This window comes from Bubalus bubalis, chromosome 20 (assembly GCF_019923935.1).
Source record: "Bubalus bubalis isolate 160015118507 breed Murrah chromosome 20, NDDB_SH_1, whole genome shotgun sequence".
In the NCBI taxonomy this organism is placed as follows: Eukaryota; Metazoa; Chordata; class Mammalia; order Artiodactyla; family Bovidae; genus Bubalus; species Bubalus bubalis.
This window is the reverse complement of record NC_059176.1, coordinates 41,417,151-41,441,560: the sequence shown is the minus strand read 5'-3', so window position 1 is coordinate 41,441,560 and position 24,410 is coordinate 41,417,151. Positions and strand designations below refer to the sequence as shown.

Below are 24,410 nucleotides of genomic sequence, written 5' to 3'. Positions count from 1 at the left end.
GAGAAGGGGACGACAGAGGATGAGATGATTAGATGGCATCACCGACTCAATGGACATGGGTTTGGGTGGACTCCGGGAGTTGGTGATGGACAGGGAGGTCTGGCATGCTGCAGTTCATGGAGTCGCAGAGTCAGACACAACTGAGCAACTGAACTGAACTGAACTGAATACATTGTATGTATAGCTGATTCCCTTCTCCATTCACCTGAAGCTATCAAAACATTGTTAATCTAGTATAATCCAATGCAAAATAAAAAGTTGAAAAGAAAAAAAAAAAAGAAATTGGGACACTTCTGTGTGATGACTTGGTTAAATGATCCGGTCTCATAGATTATCCCTCCCCTCTGATCCAGCCCTGGTGTTCAATTAATGGATCAGATTAGAAGGGATTATTGCCGGGTTGGGAGAGTGCACGGCCACAAGCCATGCCTCATTGAGGATCGTATAATATGATTACTCCACCTGCTGGGGCCCCCAGGCCCTAGTGACCTCAGGATGCTCCCTGGTTGTGTCTGAAGGGGACCTGTTCTTCTCTGGCCTGTCCCTCTTCCTTTGCCCATGAAACGAAGTATGGCCTCAGGGCCCTTCTCCTGCTCACATCACCCATCTTTTCTCTAAAAGTCACTCTAAGATCATTCACCCAAGAAGAACCTACTCATAGCACAGGGAACTCTACTCAATACTCTGTAATAACAATACTCTGTAATAACCTGTACAGGAAAAGAGTCTGAAAAAGAGTGGATGCATGTATATGCATAACTGAATCGCTTTGCTGTACACCTGAAACTAATACAACATTGTAAATCAACTATACTCCAATACATTTTTTTTTAACAAAGCAGATCATTTCCACGTGAAAAGAAAAGATTTAAAGAAGCCTGATCTTCTAAAACTTCTTTTTCTGGTTAGGAAATTGATAAAAAGTTCTGCTGTTCTCTCATATCCCTGCCAGTTCTGTTTATAGAAGCAAATAGATATTATTCTACAATATCTGTGTGGAAGAGTTACTTTTCATAAATCCAAACACCCTTGCGGTTGTCTGGTGGTAGTGTCACAGAAAAGATTTCCTGGCTTTGCTTCTGACCTCATGTGTGACCTTGAGAACATAATTCTGTGTCATTATACTCGTTTATGTTAACCATGTTTTCCTGATGTTTTGCTATCTTGGGCCTTGCTGACTCCTTCTCCCTGAGGGCTGGCCAGGTCCTAAAGACAGAAGAGGGCTTGCCTGCAAGCATGCCTTTTATAGGCAAGTTATCAATCTAGAAGCTACACCCCCACACACCTGAGATCCTGACACCTGGGGCCACACTCCACCTGCCTCAATCACTGCAGGGCCAGAAAACTAGGGACAGACCATCTGCCCCACAGGCTGCTGAATGTATTCAAACTAGCCCATCGTAACCCTGCTTACCCCACCTCACCCATTCCTCCCTGCAGAAACCACATAAAGGCTCTTATCCACATCTGCTTCCTGCTCCTCCAGTCTCCTGAGGGACCCCATGATTCCCCACGTGGCCCTGCCTGGAACAGAGCACCCTCTCCTCTTGGGAACTGTAGGTGACAGACCATCTTTTCAATGGCAGGGGTCTCCTGATCTGTTGGCCTCACCCTGCCTGAGTAACAGTAAACTCCATATTTTAAAACATTTATTGAAAGTACAAAGCTGGGGCTGAATTGTGACGACTGTAAAGCATTTTGAGTGTCGTTAGAACCGGACCAGATGACATAGAATCTGACTACTTTCTACCAGCAGCGAAGGTCATGTGCCCCATCCTGAAACTTCTAAGGGAACCAGTGCCATCTTGTGGTATTTGGTACTCTCTCAGGCTATTTCTTTTCCTTCACACAGCAGTCCCCAATCTTTTTGGCACCAGGAACAGGTTTCATAGGGCTACCCTGGTGGCTCAGATGGTAAAGAATCTGCATGCAATGCAGGTGACCCGGGTTCAATCCCTGGGTCGGGAAGATTCCCTGGAGAAAGGAAAGGCAACTCATTCCAGTATTCTTGCCTGGAGAATCCCATGGTCAGAGGAGCCTGGGGGGCTACAGCCCATGGGGTTGCAAAGAGTTGGATATGACTGAACGACTTTCACCGGTTTCATGGAAGACAATTTTTCCACTGAACAGAGAGTGGGGCTGGTTTTTGGATGATTCAGGTGCATCACATTTATTGTGCACTTTGTTTCTATTATTATTACATTGTGATATAGAATGAAATAATTGTACCACTCACCATAGTGTGGAATCAATGAGAGCCCTGAGCTTGTTTCCTGCAACTGGAGGGTCCCATCTAGGGGTGATGGGAGACAGTGACACCCTGAGTGTGTTGCTTATGTCCAGTCTACTCTGGAATCTCATGTTGGTTGCTGTCACTGCAGAAAACTGTGCTTCACAAAGATGGGATATTGGAAATGAAAGTGGGCTTTTCAGTACTTTTGTGGTAATCTCAGGATATTCTGCCTTGACTTTAATCCAGAATGTATGAAGATTTGAAGCTGTCTCAAACATGCGTGTTGCCTGCTAAGTCGCTTCAGTCATATCCGACTCTTTGTGACCCCATGGACTGTAGCCTGCCAGGCTCCTCTGTCCATGAGATTCTACAGGCAAGAATACTAGAGTGTGTTGCCATGCCCTCCACAAGGGGATCTTCCCTGATCCAGGGATTGATCCTATTTTTCCTGTGGCTCCCACATTGTGGGCGGATTCTTTACTGCTGAATCATCAGGGAAGCCCCATTTCAAACATACCCTGGCCTTAACCCTAACGCTTACCTACTGTGCAGCCTGGTTCCTAACAGGCCACGGGGACCCCTGTCTTAACAGATCTTATTTTTTAGAGCAGTTCTAGGTTCACAGCAAAGTTGAACAGAAAGTAGAGAGCATCCCCATGTACCCGCTGCCCCCCCCACAGCCTCCCCCTCGCCCATTATCAACATCCCCCACCAGAGGGGTACTTTGGTTACAAGGATGACTCTACATTGACATGTAATTATCACCCAGAGCGCGCATAGTTCACTCTTGGTGTTTCAGATCCTGTGGGTTTGGAAAGTGCATAATAACATGTGTCCGTCATTACAGGATCAGATGGAGCTTCATCGCCCTAACATCCTCTGTGCTCCACCTGCTCATTCCTCCCTCCACTCTTAATCATGTAACCTCTCTTTGCTTCAGTTTCTCCACCTATAAACGGCTGTGTCTCTCAATATGAGTATCTATTAAAGGAGTTTATACTTGTGTAAAGACCTTAGAACTAGGTTTGCCACGTCCCAAGCCGTAAGAATGTTAATAAAAATCAATTTGTGTTGCTTCTATGGGAGGGTGTGTACTCATGGTTATGAGGGACACAAAGACCTATGTGGCATTAGCCCTATCCTCAAGGCGCTAGCAATTTTGTACCATCAGATGTAAATCTTTGTAGCGATCTGAGTGCCCTGGTGCCTTGGCCCCTGCACTTGGCCTGCCTTGGCATGAGGCCAAAGGTCAGTTCTCAATGGCCACTTTTTAGTGGGGGCAAGTTAAAAGAATGGTGACTGCCAGCATCTGAGAGGGGAAAGCCAAGAACCGTTCTGGGAAGGGAGATGTTCCCAAGGTTTTGAACAATTTGCATTTTGGCAACATACTAGTGTGCTGAAGTCCATGGGGTTGCAAAGAGTCGGACACGACTAAGTGACTGAACTGAACTGAACATACTGGTAGCTCTGAAGGTACTTTGTACCTGTTCAGAGCCAACACCGCTGTACAGGCCAGTCTGCCTGTACCTGGTGCTCTCCAGCCCCAAAGAGTGCCCAACCTGGGTCCACCTGCCCCGCCCCTCCCTGGCTCCTGGCCCCCGGCCCCTCTCCACCGCCCCGCCCCTCGTTTCATAGCCCCGCCCTGCAGTGTACAACCGGCCCCACCCCTCCCATTGCCCCGCCTTCCTTACAGTACCTTTCGCTCCGCCTCTTCTCTTCGCCCCGCCCCCTACAGGTCCTATGGCACCGCCTCTCCATCGCCTATCCTCCCACCCCGGCTGTGCACAGCCGGCCCCACCTTTCCACATGGCCCCGCCCCATATCTCCGCCCCCTTCAGCTACTATCGCCCCGCCCCTGCGCAGCACGGCCGGCCCCACCCTTCCACATCGCCCCGCCCCTACAGTTCCTATAGCCCCGCCCAGTATCTGCCTCCCCGTCAGCTTCTATCGCCCCGCCTCTGCAGTGTACAACAAGCCTCACCCTGCCCTGGCGCCCCGCCCCCTCCATTTATATACCGCCAGCCGTGCCCCGCCCCCGCAGTGCGCCCCTTCGCTGCCGGCTGTCCACGCGTGGCGTCTGTGTGTGTGGGAGGCAAGGTTGCCGCCATGGCGGCCGAGGCCCTTGCGGTTGAGGCGGTGGCGTCGCGTCTGGCGCGGCAGGAGGAGGACATCCGCTGGCTGTGGGCGGAGGTCCACCGTCTGAGGGACGAGCAGCTGAACGCGCCGGACCGCTGCCAGGCCGAGGGGCCGTGCCTCACGCGCGAGGTGGCGCAGCTGCGGGCAGAGAACCGCGAGCTGCGCCACCGCCTGTACCGTCTGCGGCTGTGCCTTGCGGAGGAGCTGAGCCACCAAGCTCGGCTGGAGAGCGCGGCGCGGGCAGAGGCGGGGCGCGCGGCCGCAGGCGCGCAGGTACGGAGGAGGCGGCTGTCTGCCGGGCGGGGCGGTGCGCCGCTGGCCGGTGGTTGGCGGGGCGGCAGGTGCGGATGCGCTGAGGACCGAGGGGCGGCAGGAACGTGCTGAGACCGGACCTCCTCCCCGTTCCCCCCACGACCCGCTCGGGCCCGGAGCCCACCGCAGGCCAGACACCCCAGGGCCGCTGCGTTTGCAGCGACTGCCAGGCTGACCTAAGGCAGTGAAGCCTCAGCTTTTCTAAATTGTCCGCTACTCATTTTCTTCAGTGGCAGAAATAGGGTTCTCCTTTCTTTGAAAAAAATGCTGCGCTGTTTAAAACTCAGTGTTTTTGCTTGAGCGGAAGACCAGCAGCTCCCTATAGAAACCCTTCCCTTCGTTCTGATGAATGGCTTGTCTGACCTGTTGACGACAGGTGGCTTGGGGTGTTTGGTCCTTGCTTTGTTTCCGGGGCGGGGATGGGGGGAGGTCTGTTTTGAGATTTGCGTGTTTAACCTTGTCACTTAATAGTGTTCTGAAAGATTGAGGGCATGAGGAGAAGGGGGCGACAGAGGGTGAGATGATTGGATGACATCATCGACTCAATGGACATAAGATTGAGTGAGCTCCTGGAGATGGTGAAGGACAGGGAAGCTTGGCGTGCTGCAGTCCTTGGGGTCGCAAAGAGTCAGACATGACTGAGCGACTGAGCACGCATGCATGTTATTGTTTTGATTCACTTACCTTCCAGTGATGTAGGGTATTTTAAGTTCTTGCTGTGGCTCAGACTGTGGATGCTCCTCGCTTGTTTGCCAGGGGACTGTGGTGGTCCTGGGTAACACCTTCCTGAAACAGTGCATTTAAAGTCGCTGGTGACAGCTCTGCAACCGACTTCCAGGGACATTGTTTAAGATTTGGGGTGGGGAGAATCATTAAAGAGCAAAATACACTAAGTACACTTAGCAAGAATGTATGAAAGTGCACAGACAGGAAGGACCGAACCCCAGAAAACCACTTAACTGTTGAGGGTTGAAGGTGGTGGTCAGGAGAGCCTCTCATATGGGATGCCTGCTGCCTGCCCTGTCCCTGTTCCTTAGGCTTCAAACCTGTTGCTCTTTGTGGTCATTGGTATGAGTTGTTTATTATTTCCGTTTGTCAGCCTCCTCCTAGTCAAAGCCCAGAAGAGGACGTTAAAAAGGAGATCGACCCTGACAATGAGGTAAGTCATTGCTGTGGAAATAATAGGTAATTTTATTGTGTATATAATAATAATACATATAAATAATAAATATAAAAATAATATTATATATGGAAATAACCTGTAATTTAAATATGCTTAATAGTTAATTGCCCAGGGGTGTGTGTGTGTGTGTATTTGTGCTCAGTCGTGTCCAGCTCTTTGTGACTCCATGAACTGTAGCTCTAGAGCCTGGGAGCCACAACTATTGAGCCTGCACACCTACAGCCCATGCTCCACAACAAGAGAAGCCACTGTAATGAGAATCCCATGCACCTCTAATAGAGAGTAGCCCCCACTCACCAAAACTAGAGAAAAGCCTGTGCAGCAAAAAAGACACAGCACAGCCAAAAATAAAGATTAAAAAAAAAAAAGCCATCTTAGCTTAGGGATGAGACAGCCACACAGCCATAAAGCACTGCTTAGTGTAAGTTGAGACAGCAGAGCTTTTCTTTTGTGTTAAGGAAACTGGCTTTGTTGCTTTTTTAATATAAGTCATTACAGCAACTGGAGAGAACTGATAAAGCACATCAACATTTGGTAGCAGCAGAGGAGGAGTACTTGGCCTCACAGAGATCCCTGGGGTTGAGGAGTTAAGACAAATAGGAGAAATAACTAGAGAACAAAGTCAGATAGTGTATCAGTTAAGGGCTGAGTTGTGTGGCTCTGTGCACACGCTTGCTAAGTGTGCAGAGAAGGGCGATGCCAGTGGGTATAGCAGTTGGAAGAGGAGGGCTTTGCATGGCTTGGTGAGACCTGGGTTTCCCTGGTGGCTCAGTGGTAAAGAACCTGCCTGCCAATGCAGGAGCCTCAGCTTCAATCCTTGGATTGGGAAGATCCCCTGGAAAAGGAAATCCAGTATTCTTGCCCAGAGAATCCCAGGGGTAGAGGAGCCTGGTGGGCTGCAGGCCATGGAGTCACAGAGTCAGACAGGAGCACACAGGAACTTAGTTGGGAGGGGGTCAGCCCTGTAGAGAGGAGTCTCTAGAGGGTGGAAGTTAAAGCAGAGCCTAGGAAAAGGCAATGGCACCCCACTCCAGTACTCTTGCCTGGAGAGTCCCATGGACGGAGGAGCCTGGTGGGCTGCAGTCCATGGGGTCGCTGGGAGTCGGATGCGACTGAGCAACTTCGCTTTCACTTTTCACTTTCATGCATTGGAGAAGGAAATGGCAACCCACTCCAGTGTTCTTGCCTGGAGAATCCCAGGGACGGGGGAGCCTGCTGCGCTGCCATCTCTGGGGTCGCACAGAGTCGGACACGACTGAAGCGACTTAGCAGCAGCAGCAGCAGCAGGGGCTGGTGCAGGGGGATGCCCTGGGCCTACTGAGGAGGGTGGGGCTTATTTAGAGCTGAGCAGTTAGAAAAAAAGTGGGCTGTGTGTGTTAACCTTACAATATTCTGTATTCTGATGGCTTTCAGGTGAAGAATCCACCAAATTTTATGAAGGAAAGATTGAAGTTTTTTGAAATACTGAAGAAAGATCATCAGCTCTTACTTGCCATTTATGAAAAGAAGGGAGATTCAAGCAATGTGATCACAGTAAGAGTGGCTGATGGGAGAACAGTGAAAGGGGAAGCTTGGAAAACAACGCCTTACCAGGTGGCTGCCGAGATTAGGTAAACTGTAGTGTGGAGCAGATAGTGTTAAGTGCTGCGCCAGAGTTTGGTGGGAGTGTGTTCTTGGGGCTGCTGAAGTATTTTTTTCTTAGTTGAATAAATTAAATGTAATCAGTTTATTTATTCCCTCTTGGCTTCTAAAGAGGCCATTTAATAAGTAATTTAATATCAGAATACAGTCTCTACCTCTTTAAAGTGTCCAACTTTTAGAGTTCTAATAAAAATAGGTAGTAGAGAAAAGTGCCTATAATCCTTGACAGATGACATGATATTGACTTGGTTTATCATCAAGATACTTCCGTGAGATTTTACAGGTCTTTTGTCAGACTTGACTCCAAGCCATTCTTCTGCCAGTAGATAACCATGGGTGAGTCTTTGGACCAGTGTGGGCAGATCCCTCCAGCTGTCCAAGCCTGTTTTCTTATACCTTAAGTGGAAATGATAATACTTTCATCATTTACCTTATAAGGTTGTAAATATTAAATGAAATAATGTATATGGAAGATACTCTGAAAATTAAAACCTCTCTAGAAATGTACGAAGAAGGCTTACTAATTATAAATTGAAGATGTATGTGTTAGACCTATGATCAGCCCTAGAATAGGTGCTTTGATCTTCCTAGAATTTAGACACTTCAGTGAAGTTACATTGTTCTGACTAATGTTAATTCCTGGCATTAAATAAAATTCTGTGGAAGCTGTAGCTTAGAACTGCCATGTAAATAAACTTATTATTTAAAAAGCAAACTTTTCAACAATTCAAATCCTCAAATTCCTTTGAAAGCTGTGGTTAAGAATTGTGTTTTTTTATCCTATTACATCATATACCCTCGAGGGCCCTCCCATCTGTTCCTGTGCTTTCCAGGAGAGATGGATAGACGTATGGGGAAAATGGGCTTTGAGGCAAAAGTAAACTTCTGTCTCTTCGTGGAGAGTCATATGCATGTTAGTGGATTGAAGTCTGAGCTGCCCTGCACTGAAGAGACGGTCCAAGCTCGGGAAACAAGGTCATTTCATCCTAGGCCGTGTTCTCCGTTGCACTGTCAGTGACATTCATTTCCACAGGCACCAGGTTAAAACCACCCTAGAGTTTGATGACAGAGGGGTTGCAGGAGTTGTCTACAAAGTAAAATTGTCCAGAGCTAAAGGATGGGCCTAGCCACATCAGACATACCTGATAAGAAGAAAGCAGAGGTCATGATATTACCTTCAGGTGGCAGAACTCAGGGATACAGTCACTGAGTGGCAGACCGGGGCTTATTTTTAAAATAGAAGAACAGTGTAATCCCCAACTTTTTACACCCCTTTATGGGTTATATAATGTAGCATCACACCAGAAATGCAAAATTATAAGAACTCAAGAGTAGCAGGCTTTAATATACCTGTCTCAGTTCTTGATCAAATAGGCCAAAGTTAAGGTGACATGGTCTGAATGGTAACATTTAAGGTGGGCTTCATGGCTACTCCCTGGTCTCTGTGCTGTGGCCCACACGGTGCCTTCTTTCTTGGGACGTGTGGTTATGCTTTCGGCTCCTCAGAATGAGATGCAGAAACATACAATTAGCATTCTTTGAACAAAATGAAATCCATTGTGAACTCAGTAAACATTAAATGGCAACAAGACAAAACAAAACTAGGAAATTAAAAACTTCAAGATACTCAGGTGAAGGGAAATAAAAACAAGTATTCTTAGGAATAGAAAGGAATATTCTTAGAAAATACTTCTTTTTAAAAAACTATTTATTTATTTGACTGTGACGTGTCTTGGTGGGAAACAAACTCTCAGTTGCAGCATGTGGGATCTAGCTTCCCGACCAGGGATCAAACCCTCTGCACTGGGAGCTCAGAGTCTTAACCACTGGACCACCAAGGAAGTCTCGGAAAATACTTATTATAGGAGAATACATTTCAGCATCTGTGGAATAAATCTGAAGTGGTGATCAGAAACAGATTTGTATTTCTTGAAGGCTTTTATTATCAAATAAGAAAAAAGTGAAATGACTGAGAATTCAACTCAGGCAGTTAGGACAATTAAACAAGGAGGAAACTCTAAAAATGTGACTTAGAGAAGTAACTGAAAAACTCTTGGTAAAGGTGCAGTGAGGTGGCTGGATACAAAAATAAAGTTAAAAATAATAGTTTTATTAAGTTATTCTGCTTGTTGCCTTGGTTTTGTGAGAGTAGATTGCATAGATGATTCTTCCTGCTCTGAAGGAGCGTAGTAGGCCTTCCGAAGTGCAGTGCATAAGGTCCAGATCATTCAGGCAAGGATGGGAAGATTTGAAATCACTTTGGAGAAATAGCTGTGCATAAGAATGACACCACAGAAAGGGAAATGACAGACGTGAGAAAAATGCACCATATAAAACAAATGATTGCTCCTTACATAGTTTTTCACATTAATAGGAAAAAGATGAAAACTTCAGAAGAAAAAAATAGTCTTAGGAATGCAAATTAATTGTGTATTATAATATCTATTGGTCTATCAAAGGTTTATTACTAACAGTTAATATTGATAGAGTTTGAGGGGAGTGGCCCTGCTAGAGGGGGGGACGCGGAGGTGCTGTGTCTTTCTTAAATGTTTGAACCCCAGTCCTGACCCAGTCATCCTATACATAGCCAATTATCCTCAGAAAACACCCCCACAGAAAAAAACGGGCAAAGGACACTTGATAGCTCAGTGATGAGTAGCTCTTGGCTTGTGGTCCCCACACCAGCAGCACTGGTGTCACCTGGGAGCTTGATAGAAGAGCAGTGCTCCGGGCCCCTCGGGAATCAGTCAGTCACCTGTGCTCCCAGTGCCCTTGGAGCTCCTGACTAAACTGCTGCCGGAAGAAGCCCCTCAGAGACCGCAGCTTAGATAAGACATATGCCACATTCTCCCCTTACAGTGTGGCGGAGGCCTCCTGGTGGGTATCTCTGGTCCAGGCCGTTATCTATGGACCCTGGTCCCCCCTTCACCATCTTGTCACTCAGCCGTCTCTTAGGTGGGGTTTGTCTGTGTCTGGGGTACAGGCTGGGTGTCACCCATGGACCAGCTCACAGGCCAGGGGAGGAGCAGCTGAAGAATGAGGGTGCTTTGAGTCCAAGACCCCAGAGTGGCACACTTTAATCCCCTAGGGGCTGTGAGTTCATACAAAGTCACAGGCCCTGCTGAGCTGTGGGAGAATGGAGACACAGCTCCTACTGACCTAACGCATTTCCAGTCCAGGTACTCTTGTCACGGGAGAGAAGGCTCTTGGCATCAGGGACAGTGTCTCCCAGCCGTGTCCCTTGATGTCCACACCCCTGTGAGTAGCCCCCTGTCTCATACCCCACCGTCCCTCCTCTCTCCCCTGTGAGTCAACTCCAGGCACCCCCAGCAGCAGCAGAAAGCCCGGGACTGAGTTTAGGTGAACCACACAACCGCCTTCCCCCCTCCACCCATCAGCTGGCAGCAAGCAAATGAACAGACAGTGGGTTACAGTGAGGGATCAATGCAGTCTCGGTCATTTGGGACAGACAGGAGCAGTGTGGCTGGCACTGAGGCAGTGTTCAGGAGCCCTCGGGTCCTGTTGGCTTGGGTTGGCCTGTCTGGCCACCCTTTGTTCTCTGGGAGTAGCTTGGTTGCCCATTGTCCTCTCTTGGGCCTGGTTTTGCAGTTTGGAAGGTCCATCATCATCCTTTGCCCTCACCTGCCACGTCTCAAGTGCGGACAGCCACTGGGTATTGAGGCTGCGTATTTGGTGCCGCTCCCCTGGTGTACATGGTGAAGCTGGAGGTGGGGGTCTCCGGGCTCCTCTGAGGGTCAGTCACGGGTGTCTTTGAGTGGGGCTGATGGTTTGTTCTGCAAAACAGTTCCCTCAAGCAGTTAACTGAAGTAGGCCTTTCACCAGAAGCTTCTAATCAGTCTCACATGAGAGTAATCTTCCTAAAGAGTTCTCCTAGACCGGGACTTCTCACCCTTTTGTTCCTTGGCTTTGTACTTGACTCGTTTGTCTCTTCCTCCATTTAATGGACCAAGATTAGACATACCGTAGGCCGGGGGAGAGTGGCTCCCTTACTCTGACCTGTGCAGTTGGATGGGCCCATCTTGTCTGTCCCTGCGTGGACTCGGAGAAGGGCTGTCACTACCTGTCCCCTTGCCACCTCTGCTGCAAGCAGAACAGGTCTCACCTGAGCATCCCTTGGTCTGGTGTGTGCATGCTCATTTGCTTCAGTCATGTCTGACTCTTTGTAACGCCATGGACTGTGGCCCACCAGGCTCCTCTGTCCATGGGATTCTCCAGGCATGAATACTGGAGTGGGTTGCCATACCCTCCTTCAGGGGATCTTTCTGACCCAGGGATCAAGCTCACATCTCTTAAGCATTGGCAGGCGGGTTCTTTACCATTAGTGCCACCTGGGAAGCCCTCTTGGTCTGGTTGTCCTTGTTGTTTAGTCACTCAGTTGTATCCCACTCTTTGTGTCCCCATGGACTGCAGCACGCCAGACTTCCCTGTCCTTACTTATCTCCCAGAGTTTTACTCAAACTTATGTCCATTGAGTTGATGATGCCATCCAACCATCTCATCCTCTGTAGTTTTTTGCTATAAGTCACAGGAGTTCCCTGGCATATCCCAACGTTCTGCATTTTCATTACCTGTTTGCTCATGTGCTACAGGCGTTGTGAGCAGATCTTTTGCCTGCAAGTCTTACGAGATACTTTATTTCGCTGTAACAAGAGTTGTTAGCTCTGCACATCTTAGTATCTCTCCTTGTAACCGCTGCCCATCTGCTAAGTCAGTGCCATATAATTTGTCTTGTTACTTCCAGGTCCTTGTTTCTGTGTTAGTTAAGACACAGGCTAAACTGCTGCAGTGGAGGCCACAGAAAACTCCGCGGCTTAAATGTGGTCAGCATCTCTCAGAGCAGTCGGGGGGTGCAGGGTCCAGGCTGGGAGGCAGTGCTTCTCCATACCCTCATTTGGGGACCTGAAGTCCTTCCGTGTGGCTACTGGGTGGTCGGGTACAGTGTTGCCTTGCCTGTGTGGTCCAAAGGTTGTAGCTCACTTGTGTTCCATCCACAGAGGGCTGGGAGAGGGTGGATTGCTGCCCTGCATAGTCTAAAGGCAGAGATGTGGCAGTGTTTCTGCCCATCTCCTCCACCTTAGCCACATAGCCCCCTCCTGCTGCAGGGCGAGCCAGACGCTGACTGTAGAGGATGGAAATGATGGACTGGAGGGGCCCTGAGCTGCCTGGCCCGGCCAGCAGAGAGGAAAATGAGATTCTACTCCTTTGACAGTAATACTGAACATCTATTAAGTTCTGATTATGAGTACACCTTGTTTTTGTTGTTGTTTAGTTGCTCAGTTGAGTCTGAATCTTTGCGACCCTGTGAACTCTAGTCCGCCGGGGCCCCTCTGTCCATGGAATTCTCCAGGCAACAATACTGGAGTGGGTTGCCATTTCTTTCTCCAGGGGATCTTTCCGATCCAGGTATCGAACCCCGTCTCCTGCCATCTCCTGCATTGCAGGCAGTCTTTACCACTGAGCCTCCTGGGAAGCCCACACCTTATTTTATCCTCAGAATAAATATATGAAGAAGGTCCTGTAATTCCCGTTTTACTGATAAGGAAAGCAAGGCTTAGAAAAACTGAGTAAATTGTTTAGGGTTCAACCTGAGGTTGGCCTGACCCCAGAGTGTGTGCTCTTAACCACAGGGGTGTGCCCCGGTTCAGGGCACTCACAGAAATACAAATGAAAACATTACATTGCCAAGAAGACATAATTTTGTACTCCCTGAGATCACAGAGAAAGGTATTCTTGGGCCCTCTCCAGGTAGGAAAATTTGGCAATGTAGTCCAGTTAAGCTGTTAAAAGTTCAAATCCCAGGTTTACTTCTAGAATTTTCCTGAGAAAATAGTCAGGAACTAAGATATATTTAATATTCAATGAATATTCAAGAATATTCACTGCAGCATTGTTTGTCACTGCCAGAATAAAACAAGAAAAGCAAAACCCTCAAATTATAACTGAAATGCCCAGAAATAGTGGGTGCATTAGGCAAATCTTAGTTCTACTACAGCTGTCAGGTAGCATGTTTTACAAGTCTGTCTGCTGTTGGAGAAAATGTCATGGTTTACTGTTATGTTTAAAAAGTGAATGCAAGTCACTCAGTCATGTCCAACTCTCTTGCAACCCCGTGGGTCGCAGTCCATGGAACAGTCCATGGAACAGTTCTGTACAGTCCATGGAACTCTCCAGGCCAGAATACTGGAGTGGGTAGCCTTTCCCTTCTCCAGGGGATCTTTCTAACCCACGGATTGAACCCAGGTCTCCCGCATTGCAGGTGGATTCTTTACCAGCTGAGCTACCAGGGAAGCCAAAGTTTAAAAAATAGGTTATCAGATAGCATAAGCAGAGTAATACTTTGAAAGTTTCTATATTGATGTATAAATGTTGTGAGTACTTATCTCTGGGTGGTAAGATGTATGTGATTTTGTTTCTGTGCATTCTGTTTTCTGAATTTTTACAGTGAACAAATCATATTCCTTTTGTACTTAAACATCACAAAAATTTAAAAAAATTATCCTATTAGTTTACATTTGTACTTTCCACTTAAGAAAGAAACAAACCCTGGAAATTAATTTCATGTTTTGTTTTAAGGACTAGCTTTAGTCTGTTATGGGTTAACTCCACATGACTGTCCTTTCCCTAGTCAGGAGCTAGCGGAAACCACCGTGGTGGCCAAAGTGAATGGGGAGCTGTGGGACCTGGACCGCCCGCTGGAAGGGGACGCCACTGTGGAGCTCCTCACCTTCGAGGATGAGGAGGCCCGGGCCGTAAGTGTCTGAAAACCAGCCGACCACACTTTGGGTGTTTATGTTGTCAGATACACCTTGTACAAAGACACACACTAAAGGGTAGAACAGTGGGTTTTGTGATCTTCTAAGTTTGGTGTTTAATAAATCTAACATTCATGACACCGTATTTAAAAGTGATTCATAAAGAGCATAAACAAAATAAGTAATGAAATACATAGCTTGCATATGTGTGTTAGTTTTTCTCACTTAAGGACTAACAACTGTCACCTAGCTTCATACCAGATGCCACCCTGGAACTTGTAAACCTGTGTTGATTTCCTCGGTCAGCTGACCAGCGTCCAAGGTGCTGGGTGCATGTGCCCATCCTGTGGGCGGCAGAGTTCATGACAGGTGGAAGGGATAGTAAGCAAATCAAACAGCTAGATGCTTTCAGGTGTGTCAGCCTCTGGAGACGGTCAAGTAGGAGCCAGTCCGGAGCAGCTGTGGTGGCTGGCCTGGCAGGTGGTTTTAACCTTTTCCTGAGGTCAGAATCCTGCTGAGACCTGAGCAGTTTCCCACACAGGTGGGCTCTTGGTTGACCTGCAGACACATTCTTTAACAGTGGGCTGCTAAGTGCCTTCAGTCTGTCAGGAATATGGGTAGTGGGGACAGGGGACCACCAAACTTAATGTTCCACAGAGGGGTCAGCCTCCTTGACGTTCTCTCCCCCTGTGTTCAGTGACACCATGAAAGATAAAGCATTTATCATATTATCACGGGAAATCTTCCTAGAGTGCCTGATCAGTCCACCCCTGGCACTTGGTGTCATGCTGTAGGGCTTCCAGAATAGTTGTGGTTGCTCGTGAAAATGAGAGTTACCTTCCAGGCTCCAGCCCTAGCCCTGGTGTACATTATCTAGGTGAGACCCAGTGACATTGTCACAAAGGTACCATGTTAATAGTGTGCAGAGCCCAGATGATTCAGTAACTTTTCCTTCCAAGAGACTCCTCTGCCTTCCTGAGTCCTCTTTCAAACTTCCACAGCCATGTGCTGTTTAGCATGTGAAGACTGCTGTGTAGACGTAAAATCTTGTTAATGTGAGCGATGTCAGGAACAGCCACTGTGGCTGCATGTCTGACTCAGAAAGGCTGGCCAGAGGAGGAGGAGGAAGGGAGCCAGTGCTCACACTCACAGGCGGCCCTCTACATTGGGCCTGAACCAGCTCTGGGCGGCTGCTTCATGGTCCAGCTCTCTTCTACTCATGGTTGAGGCCCAGAAGGAAATGGTTTAGGAGCCGGGGTCAGCGCTGCTCAGAGTAAAGCTGCAGGAGGAGCACACAGCTGGCCGGTGGGGCAGGGGTGGGGTGGGGTGGGGTGGGGACACAGTGGGCTCCAAGGAGGGCTCAGAAACAGGTGGGTCTCAGCAGGCTGCAGAGACGACACTGCCTGTGTCCTGGGGTCTGTCACCTAGTGCTGTACCCACATGCTCACTCGTCCCTGCATCCACCTGCTGGCTTCCCATGATGCAGCTGTGGCCTGGCCTCTGTCCCACCGCAGGTATACTGGCACTCCAGTGCCCACGTACTCGGGGAAGCCCTGGAGCTCCACTATGGGGGCCTCCTGTGCTGCAGCCCACCCGGCGACAGCAGCTTTCACTACGATGTGTACCTGGAAGACAGGTAACCCTGAGAGCCTACTTGTCAGTGCATTGTATCTGATAACAGGACATGATTACAGATGGGCTAACCATTTGTGAAAATTACTATTTTCTATGAGTGTAGATTTGAGGGTAACTTCTCAAGTGGTTTTCTTTCTTTCCTCAAAAAAGACATGACGCACTATTTATCTAACCTGAGGCTCGTTAGGGCAGACTACTGATTCGGACCAGAGTGGTCAGGTTAATCCCCGGAGAGCAGGTAGACCTCGTTGTGATGGTCAAGGGCAACGTGTCCCCCCAGCCACACATCCTGTGGCTAGTGCCAGAAGGGCCAGTCTCTGGAGGTTTCACATTCCCTATGTCTGTGCATGAACTCCCAAGCCACAGGCCCCACCTCAGCCCTCCTTACCTGTCACGACTCTATATGGAAACCTTCTCAGCCGTCAAACTGAAACCCAAGGGTCCTCCCTACCCCACCCTGGCCCTCATCCCCCACCCTGTCACTCCATCCAGTTCTGCCCATTTTGTCCCTTCAGTAGTTCTCCCCGACCCCCCTTCTCGCTCCTCCTGCCTTAGCATAGACCCCTGGCATCTGTAGCCTGGTTGCCTGTGGTTCATTCTACCTCCAGCTGTTACCTCCACACTGCCTGAGCACCCAGTGCTCTGTAGCTCCTAGCCCAGCCAGCTCATCCCCTGTGAGCACCCCTCCCCATCAGAGTCATCTTAGAATGTGTAGATGCCTATGTGCTGGGCTTGGGCTGCTGGCTCCCCAGTGGAGATCAGCCTGTCCTCATGGGCTCAGCCATCCAGTTGGGGGAGACAGACAGAAACAGATGCACCACAGTTTGCTGCGGGAGGTGACAGAGCTGTGGGACAAGCAGGTGGGCACTCAGCCAAGAGCTCAGTGACCTGGAAGTAGGGTGGGATGGAGGATGGTAGGAGCTGTCCCAGAGCATCCCAGGCCTCTGTGGGGCAGCTCTGGGCCTGGCGGTGGGGGGGTGCGGCTCACGAGACTGGAGGAACCTGAGCACAGATGGTGGAGGAGGGAAGGAATTGGGGGTTAGGGGGAACATGTTGAGTGTCTGAAGTCCTGGACCATAGAGCACCATGTTCCTCTGGGGAGAAAATTGATCTGCTGATGATTAGGGTCTCAGGTCACAGGTTCTGTCCCAGCGGTCTGTCGCTTCTGGCGACTGTCGCTTCTTCCCTGCAGGGCCATGTCCAGCGCAGAGCTGCCGGTGCTGGAGAGCATGTGCCAGGCCATCATCAAAGAGCAGCAGCCATTTGAGAGACTGGAAGTCAGCACGAAGGTCCTCCTAGACCTATTCAAGGTGATTACGGGGGGACTTGAGCAGTGATAGCACACCACTGCTTTAAACAAATGGTCAGTCCCTGCTCACCACATTGGTCCTAACGCTTGGTTCAAATTTGTAATGCAGATAGAAGTAGATGAAGGGCTGGGAGAATAGTGTTAATTTGTGTGTTTTATAAATCTGATTAATCTTGAGTTTTGTTAGTACTCCAGCTATTGAATATCAACAATGTTAATAATACCATATAAAATTCTGGCTTTTCCCCTTTTCTTTGGGGTTTTCTGCTAATTTTTCAAATAGATTCTAGCCTGGGGTAACCTGTGTAAAACTTCAACTTTCTCTTTTTATTGTTCAAACTAATTTACTTAAATATCTTCTAAGTTTTATTTTTAAAATCATAAATATCAAAGAAAACATAATTTGAGAGTGTGCAATATTGTTAGTTTTGTGGGCTTGAATTAAGTAGATTTGGATTTGGTAAAAGTTGCAGCTGCTTTTTTTCTGTGTGTGGTAAACTATCCAAAATGTAAAAATTACCATCTGAATCCCGTTCTAAGTGGACAGTTCTGTGGTGGTAAGTACTCGCACACTTGTGCAGCCACTGTCAGCGCCCATCTCCAGAGCTCTGCACCTCCCAGCAGTTACGCCGAATCCCCTTTTCCCACCCCTTCTGTCTCCTTGAGAGTGACTGCTCTAGGGCCTCATCAGGTGGAATCACACAGTAATTGTCCTTCTGAGTGGCCTGTCTCAGTGTTGTTTGCTCAAGGTTCATCCATGTCATAGCATGTGTCAGAATCGCCTTCCTCTTTGAGGCTGAATAATATTCATTTCACTGTATGGATGGACTACCTTTTATTTATTCACTCTTTGCCAATGGACATCTCTTGACTACTAAGAAAAATGTTACTACATGGGTGTACTCGTATCTGTTCAGGTCCCCACTTTCAGTTCTTCAGTGTATACCTGGAAGTGGAGTTGCTGAATTATATGGAAATCTTATGTTTAATTTTTTGAGCAACTGCCATGCTGTTTGCCACAGTGGTTGTACTGTTTTACATTCCTACCAGCGTGAGCGTTCCAGCTTCTCTGTATTCTTGCCAATTTGACTTTTTCTTTCTCTCCCTTTCCTTCCCTTTCCCTTCAAAAAAATAAAATAACTGTTCCAGTGGGTGTGAGGAGGTACCCTATTCTGGTCTTTATTTGTATTTCTCTAATGGCTGGTGAGAACATCTTTCCACATGCCTGTTGCCATTTGTAGATCTTCTTTGGAGAAATGTCTGTTCAATCCTCTGCCCACTTTTGAATTGGGTTGTTTGTTTTTTGGTGTTGAGCTGTAGGAGTTCTTGATATATTCTGGATATCAATCTCATATTAGATATGTGATTTGCAATTATTTTCTCGCATTCTTTGGGTTGAGAACTAAACTCCATCAAAACTTTGTGAAGAAAAATGACTTGATTTTAACGTGTAAGTACACAACAGTTAAATCATATAAATCTATTTTTTTATCCTAACAATTACCTCCTTTAAGTAGTTATTTAATACAAAGTATCTGGCACAACAGTAATAATGATGAAAGTAGAAAAGTGTCTGCTAAGTTTTTTAATGTAATAATATCATTTACCATAGACTTTGTTTTAATTTTTTGTTCAGATTCATAATGTAGCTGTGTCTTCAGAATTTTATTTATTTCGTGTAGTTAAAGCTGAAATCTTCTAGAACAGTCCAGTCTAATAATGCCATTCCCAAATCTGAGCCATGTATGTCATCTGAAATTTTCTGGTAGCCACATTTTAAAAGTAAAAGGTGAAATTTATCTTTATAACATTTTATTTAACCCAACAAATCAAAAAATATTACTTCAACATGTAACCAACATAAAAAGTGATTTTATATTCTTTTTTTTCACATTGTGCTTCTGGAATCCAGTGTGTTTTGGCCTGGTGGTGCCCCTCAGTTCAGATCAGTTGCATGTCACATGCTCAGGGCCCACACAGGCTCTGGGCACCCATCCTGGACGACACAGAACCAGGTGCTGAGCTCCATGTGTCCCCAGGGTCTCAGCACCTGGAACATAGCAGACGCCCATTCAGTGTTTGTTGGGAAAAGGGAACATCTTTTCCCACTTAAACGTTTTATGCGATACTATTTGGCTGTGTTTTTCTTTGTAGTACAATAAATTTAAATGCCGCATCCTGAAGGAGAAGGTGGCCACGCCAACGACCACAGTTTACAGGTAACGTGTGTGTGTGAATTGTAAACTCTGCTCAGTGATGCATCTGAAGGCGTTAGCAGAAGCAAGTTTGTCTTTGAGTGGGAGGCCTGATTATAAGTTTGCATGGTTGACAGAGTACTCCTTTGTGTAGGGACTCTGAAATGTCACCACAAAGGGAGGTAATGATTTTCTCATTTGTATTTATCAGGATGGAACTAAAAAGCCACAGGATTCCCTGGTGGCTCAGGGATAAAGAACCCTCTTCCCAAAGCAGGAGACATGGGTTTTATCCTGCTTTGGAAAGATGCCCTGGAGGAGGAAATGGCAACCCACTCCAGTATTCTTGCCTGGAGAATTCCATGGGCAGAGGAGCCTGGTAGGCTACAAGTCTATGGGGTCACAAAGAGTCAGACACAACTTAGCAACTAAACAATAACAAACCCATGTTCTGTTTTTGGGATGTTAGCTGTAGAGTGCTTTTCTCCTTGCAAGTGAGACCATGTTCTCAGGGCCTCATGTTTTTGGGGGGCTGTTCAGGAAAGGAATTCTGTTCATCCTCCCATGTTCATATTGGAGGGCAGTGGAGCTGTAGTGGGCCATCTCCTCAGGTATGATTCTCTGCCTCTCACCACACTGTCCACTATTTGGGGGCCAAGAGCATCACCCTCTATGCATCAGTAAGGCAGAATAGAAGTGGTGGATAGCAATGACCATGGGAGCCCAAACCCAAACCCTTAGTTCTGCTATACGTCAGGCTCCCAGCCCCACTTATTGTCCACTTGTTCAACTGCCTTATGGGTACCGCTTGTCTGCACTCCTGGTGTCCCCTTCTTTGGCTGCCTGTGACCTTCTCAGTCCCATCAGAGAAGACTTGTCCCTGTAATAAATATGACCACAGATGTCCTGCATAGGGCACTTCCTTTCCACACTCAAGTGCTGTGGTTCTGTGACTTAGCTGTACTGTGAGTAAAGTCACACCCCCTTCATGCACAGCTGTGCACAGTGCGTTTCCTGAAGAGTCATGTGAACACGTGGCCACTTTATGCTGCAGGTGGATACCATGCTTGTTTTTACCACTCTCCAGTGACCTGATAAGATTTTATTATTTATTACCTGTAATACAAATAAATGTTAGCATACCATTTCAGAGTTTAAAAACAAATGAGGAAATTGACAAGATATGGTGAGTTTTAAATTTCTGACTTTTAATACTTGATCTTCTGTGGTTTTTAAATATAGTTTTATTTATTTATGGCTGTGCTGGGTTGTCATTGTTGTGCGAGGGCTTTGTCTAGTTGTGGAGAGTGGGGGCTACTCTTTGTTGCAGGCCCTAGAGCACCCAGATTTCAGTAGTAGTGGCACACGGGCTTAGTTGCTCTGCAGCATGTGGAATCTTCCCGGACCAGGGCTTGAACCCATGTCTTCTGCACTGGCAGGTGGATTCTTATCCACTGCACCACCTGGAGACTCCCTTTTTGTGTTTTTTTTTTAAACATTTCTTAGGTCAGCATTAACACTTATTTTATCAATTGGAATGGCTTGTGTCTAATTTTTTGAACATAAATGACTTTTTTCCCTATGGGGTATTTAAAGATGGGCTTATTTAAGTCTTTCTTACTAATCAGGCATTTTTTTCCATTTCTCTTTAGCATTAACTTACAATCTCCTTTTTGGGCAGAGAACAGTACATAAATCCCAGTCATTCAAAGCAATGGTGTTTTCATGATTAAAACTTCATTCTACTTTGAATAATCTAGACCCTTTATGTGTTCATTATAATTTTTAACTTTTTAACTAGTAAACTTTAAAAATATTTAAAATTGGTTGGAATAGTTCTTTCTTTACTAAAAATCTCTTGAATTGGTTGACGTTAAGTCACCTTTTCTCTGACCTGCATTGTTGCTTTCTTAACTCTGTTCATGTTTCTGTACATGGAGAAGAGTCTACTCTTGGTAGGGTTCTTTGTTTGTTTTTTTTTAATTTTATTTTATTTTTAAACTTTACAATATTGTATTGGTTTTGCCAAATATCAAAATGAATCCGCCACAGGTATACATGTGTTCCCCATCCTGAACCCTCCTCCCTCCTCCCTCCCCATACCATCCCTCTGGGTCGTCCCAGTGCACCAGCCCCAAGCATCCAGTATCGTGCATCGGACCTGGACTGGCGACTCGTTTCATACATGATAGTATACATGTTTCAATGCCATTCTCCCAAATCTTCCCACTCTCTCCCTCTCCAACAGAGTCCATAAGACTGTTCTATACATCAGTGTCTCTTTTGGTGTCTCGTATACAGGGTTATTGTTACCATCTTTCTAAATTCCATATATATGCGTTAGTATACTGTATTGGTGTTTTTCTTTCTGGCTTACTTCACTCTGTATAATAGGCTCCAGTTTCATCCATCTCATTAGAACTGATTCAAATGAATTCTTTTTAATGGCTGAGTAATACTCCATTGTGTATATGTACCACAGCTTTCTTATCCATTCATCTGCTGATGGACATCTAGGTTGCTTCCATGTCCTGGCTATTATAAACAGTGCTGCGATGAACATTGGGGTACACGTGTCTCTTTCCCTTCTGGTTTCCTCGGTGTGTATGCCCAGCAGTGGGATTGCTGGATCATAAGGCAGTTCTATTTCCAGTTTTTTAAGGAATCTCCACACTGTTCTCCATAGTGGCTGTACTAGTTTGCATTCCCACCAGCAGTGGAAGAGGGTTCCCTTTTCTCCACACCCTCTCCAGCATTTATTGCTTGTAGACTTTTGGATCGCAGCCATTCTGACTGGTGTGAAATGGTACCTCATAGTGGTTTTGATTTGCATTTCTCTGATAATGAGTGATGTTGAGCATCTTTTCATGTGTTTGTTAGCCATCTGTATGTCTTCTTTGGAGAAATGTCTGTTTAGTTCTTTGGCCCATTTTTTGATTGGGTCATTTATTTTTCTGGAATTGAGGTGTAGGAGTTGCTTGTATATTTTTGAGATTAGTTGTTTGTCAGTTGCTTCATTTGCTATTATTTTCTCCCATTCTGAAGGCTGTCTTTTCACCTTGCTAATAATTTCCTTTGTTGTGCAGAAGCTTTTAAGTTTAATTCGGTCCCATTTGTTTATTTTTGCTTTTATTTCCAATATTCTGGGAGGTGGGTCATAGAGGATCCTGCTGTGATGTATGTCGGAGAGTGTTTTGCCTATGTTCTCCTCTAGGAGTTTTATAGTTTCTGGTCTTACGTTAGGGTTTTATGACCCCTTGTTCATTACAAGTGCAGGCAAATGCTTTATAGTGGTTTCATCTCTGATCTAAACTTTTGCATCATGTAATAAACCAAAATACAAGTAGGCATTTTGTTATAAAACCAGAGGGCCTGAAAACAAGCAAAGAAAACCCTTGAATTTATATATTTATTTAATATAGTTTATTTTTTGGAGCAGTTTTAGGTTTGCTGCAGAATTTAAAGGATGGACAGCGAGTTCCCGTACACCCCTGCCCCTGTGTGCATGTGGCTTCCCCATGGTCAAGATGCGCCCCCTCCATCCAGAGTGTGACATGAGTTATATAGTCCATCTACACTGCCATGTCTCTGTCACCCGAATCCAGCATTTACATAGGTTTCAAGCTTGGTGTTGTGCATTCTGTGCGTCTGGTGAAGTTTATTTTTGACTTAAATTATCAAGTGGATGTATTTTTTATATCTTTCATGTAATTTTGGTTTTGAAAATTAGTGTAGAGTGGCAAAGTGGATTTTTGATTTTCCAACAGTGAAGATTTTTAAGAGCCTTGTGTGTGTCCAACTGTTTGCGACTCTATATACTAAAGCCCTCCAGTCACCTCTGTTTATGGAATTTCCCAGGTAAGAATACTGGAATGGGTTGCCATGTTCTCCTCCAGTGGATCTTCCTAATCCAGGGATTGAACCCATGTCTCTTGCATCTCCTGCATTGGCAGGCAGGTTCTCTACCGCTGAGTGACCTGGGAAGCCCTTTAAGAGCCTCAGGATGTGTGTCTGTCTGCAAAGTTTTTTCCCAAAGATTCTGTGGCTTCTGTATGCGACCTGAAGGGGGAAGATTGGGATCTAAGACTGGGTGACTCGCCTCTTTCCTGCACCCTAAATTAAAGATGGATTCACACTAAGTTGTTCCTGAATTAAGCATTGCCCCAGAACATAGAACATGGTTTCCAACCAATAGTCCCCAAAGCTGTAACTGTGTCTGGACATGTTTTAAATATTTCACCACAGGTGCGGTCCACTAGTTGAACTTTGTAAAGGGCCTCACATAAGACACACTGGAAATATTAAGGTCATAAAAATTTTCAAGGTAAGGATTTATTTTTTTCTGATATAGTAAACTTTAAGTGAACTAGATAACATAGTAGTTCAATAATATCTTGTATAATATGAGCACTGTGCCACTTTCAAACACCACATGTGTATTTGGCTTTTGTATAGGCTTCTAAAAATAATACAGTGTTTTAGGATTGATAATTAGAACATTTTATGTAGCCTTTGATTTTCTGTCATTTAACCTTACTGTAAGTTTCACAGTACATTTCGTTTTTATCTGTAAAAATATTCTGCATACTCGTGTTTTCTTGAGTTGTTCTAATGTGAACAAGAGTGTTTATCTGCCATGAGAATAATATAATGTAGGAAAAGGAGGGAAAACAGAGATGGAGTGATATGATGCCGAAAACACGCTGTGGGAGCAAGAGGCCTGGGACTGATGGAGCTGTCCTGACCTGCCTTGGTTTTCTTAAGGCGGGAGGAGGCGGGTGGAGGAGGGAGCCGGCTACCACACCCCTTTCTCCTTTACTGCCCTCTTCTGGGTAATGCACTTGGTGCTTGCCTTCCCTCATTTTCACACTTTCTCACTTTTCACTCCTAGAACCCACAGCAGACTGACTATGTAATTTACTGATTAATGATGTAATTTGGAGTGGGAAGATTTAGTTAGAAACAATCTAAGATTCTAAGTCTACAAGAAGTC

At 46.2% G+C, this 24,410-nt stretch overlaps 1 protein-coding gene across 1 annotated transcript; it reads left to right on the top strand.

Annotated features, from left to right (window-relative positions):
- Positions 1 to 4,170: 4,170 nt before the first annotated feature.
- Positions 4,171 to 23,741, top strand: TARS3 (threonyl-tRNA synthetase 3; the record flags this gene model as incomplete). The annotated part of the gene is given in 8 exon segments (XM_045163700.1): positions 4,171 to 4,642; positions 5,781 to 5,840; positions 7,278 to 7,474; positions 14,152 to 14,275; positions 15,793 to 15,914; positions 17,106 to 17,223; positions 19,377 to 19,441; positions 23,663 to 23,741. Coding segments are annotated over 8 exon segments (1,068 nt in total), but the record flags the coding sequence as incomplete, so codon positions are not given.
- Positions 23,742 to 24,410: the final 669 nt, after the last annotated feature.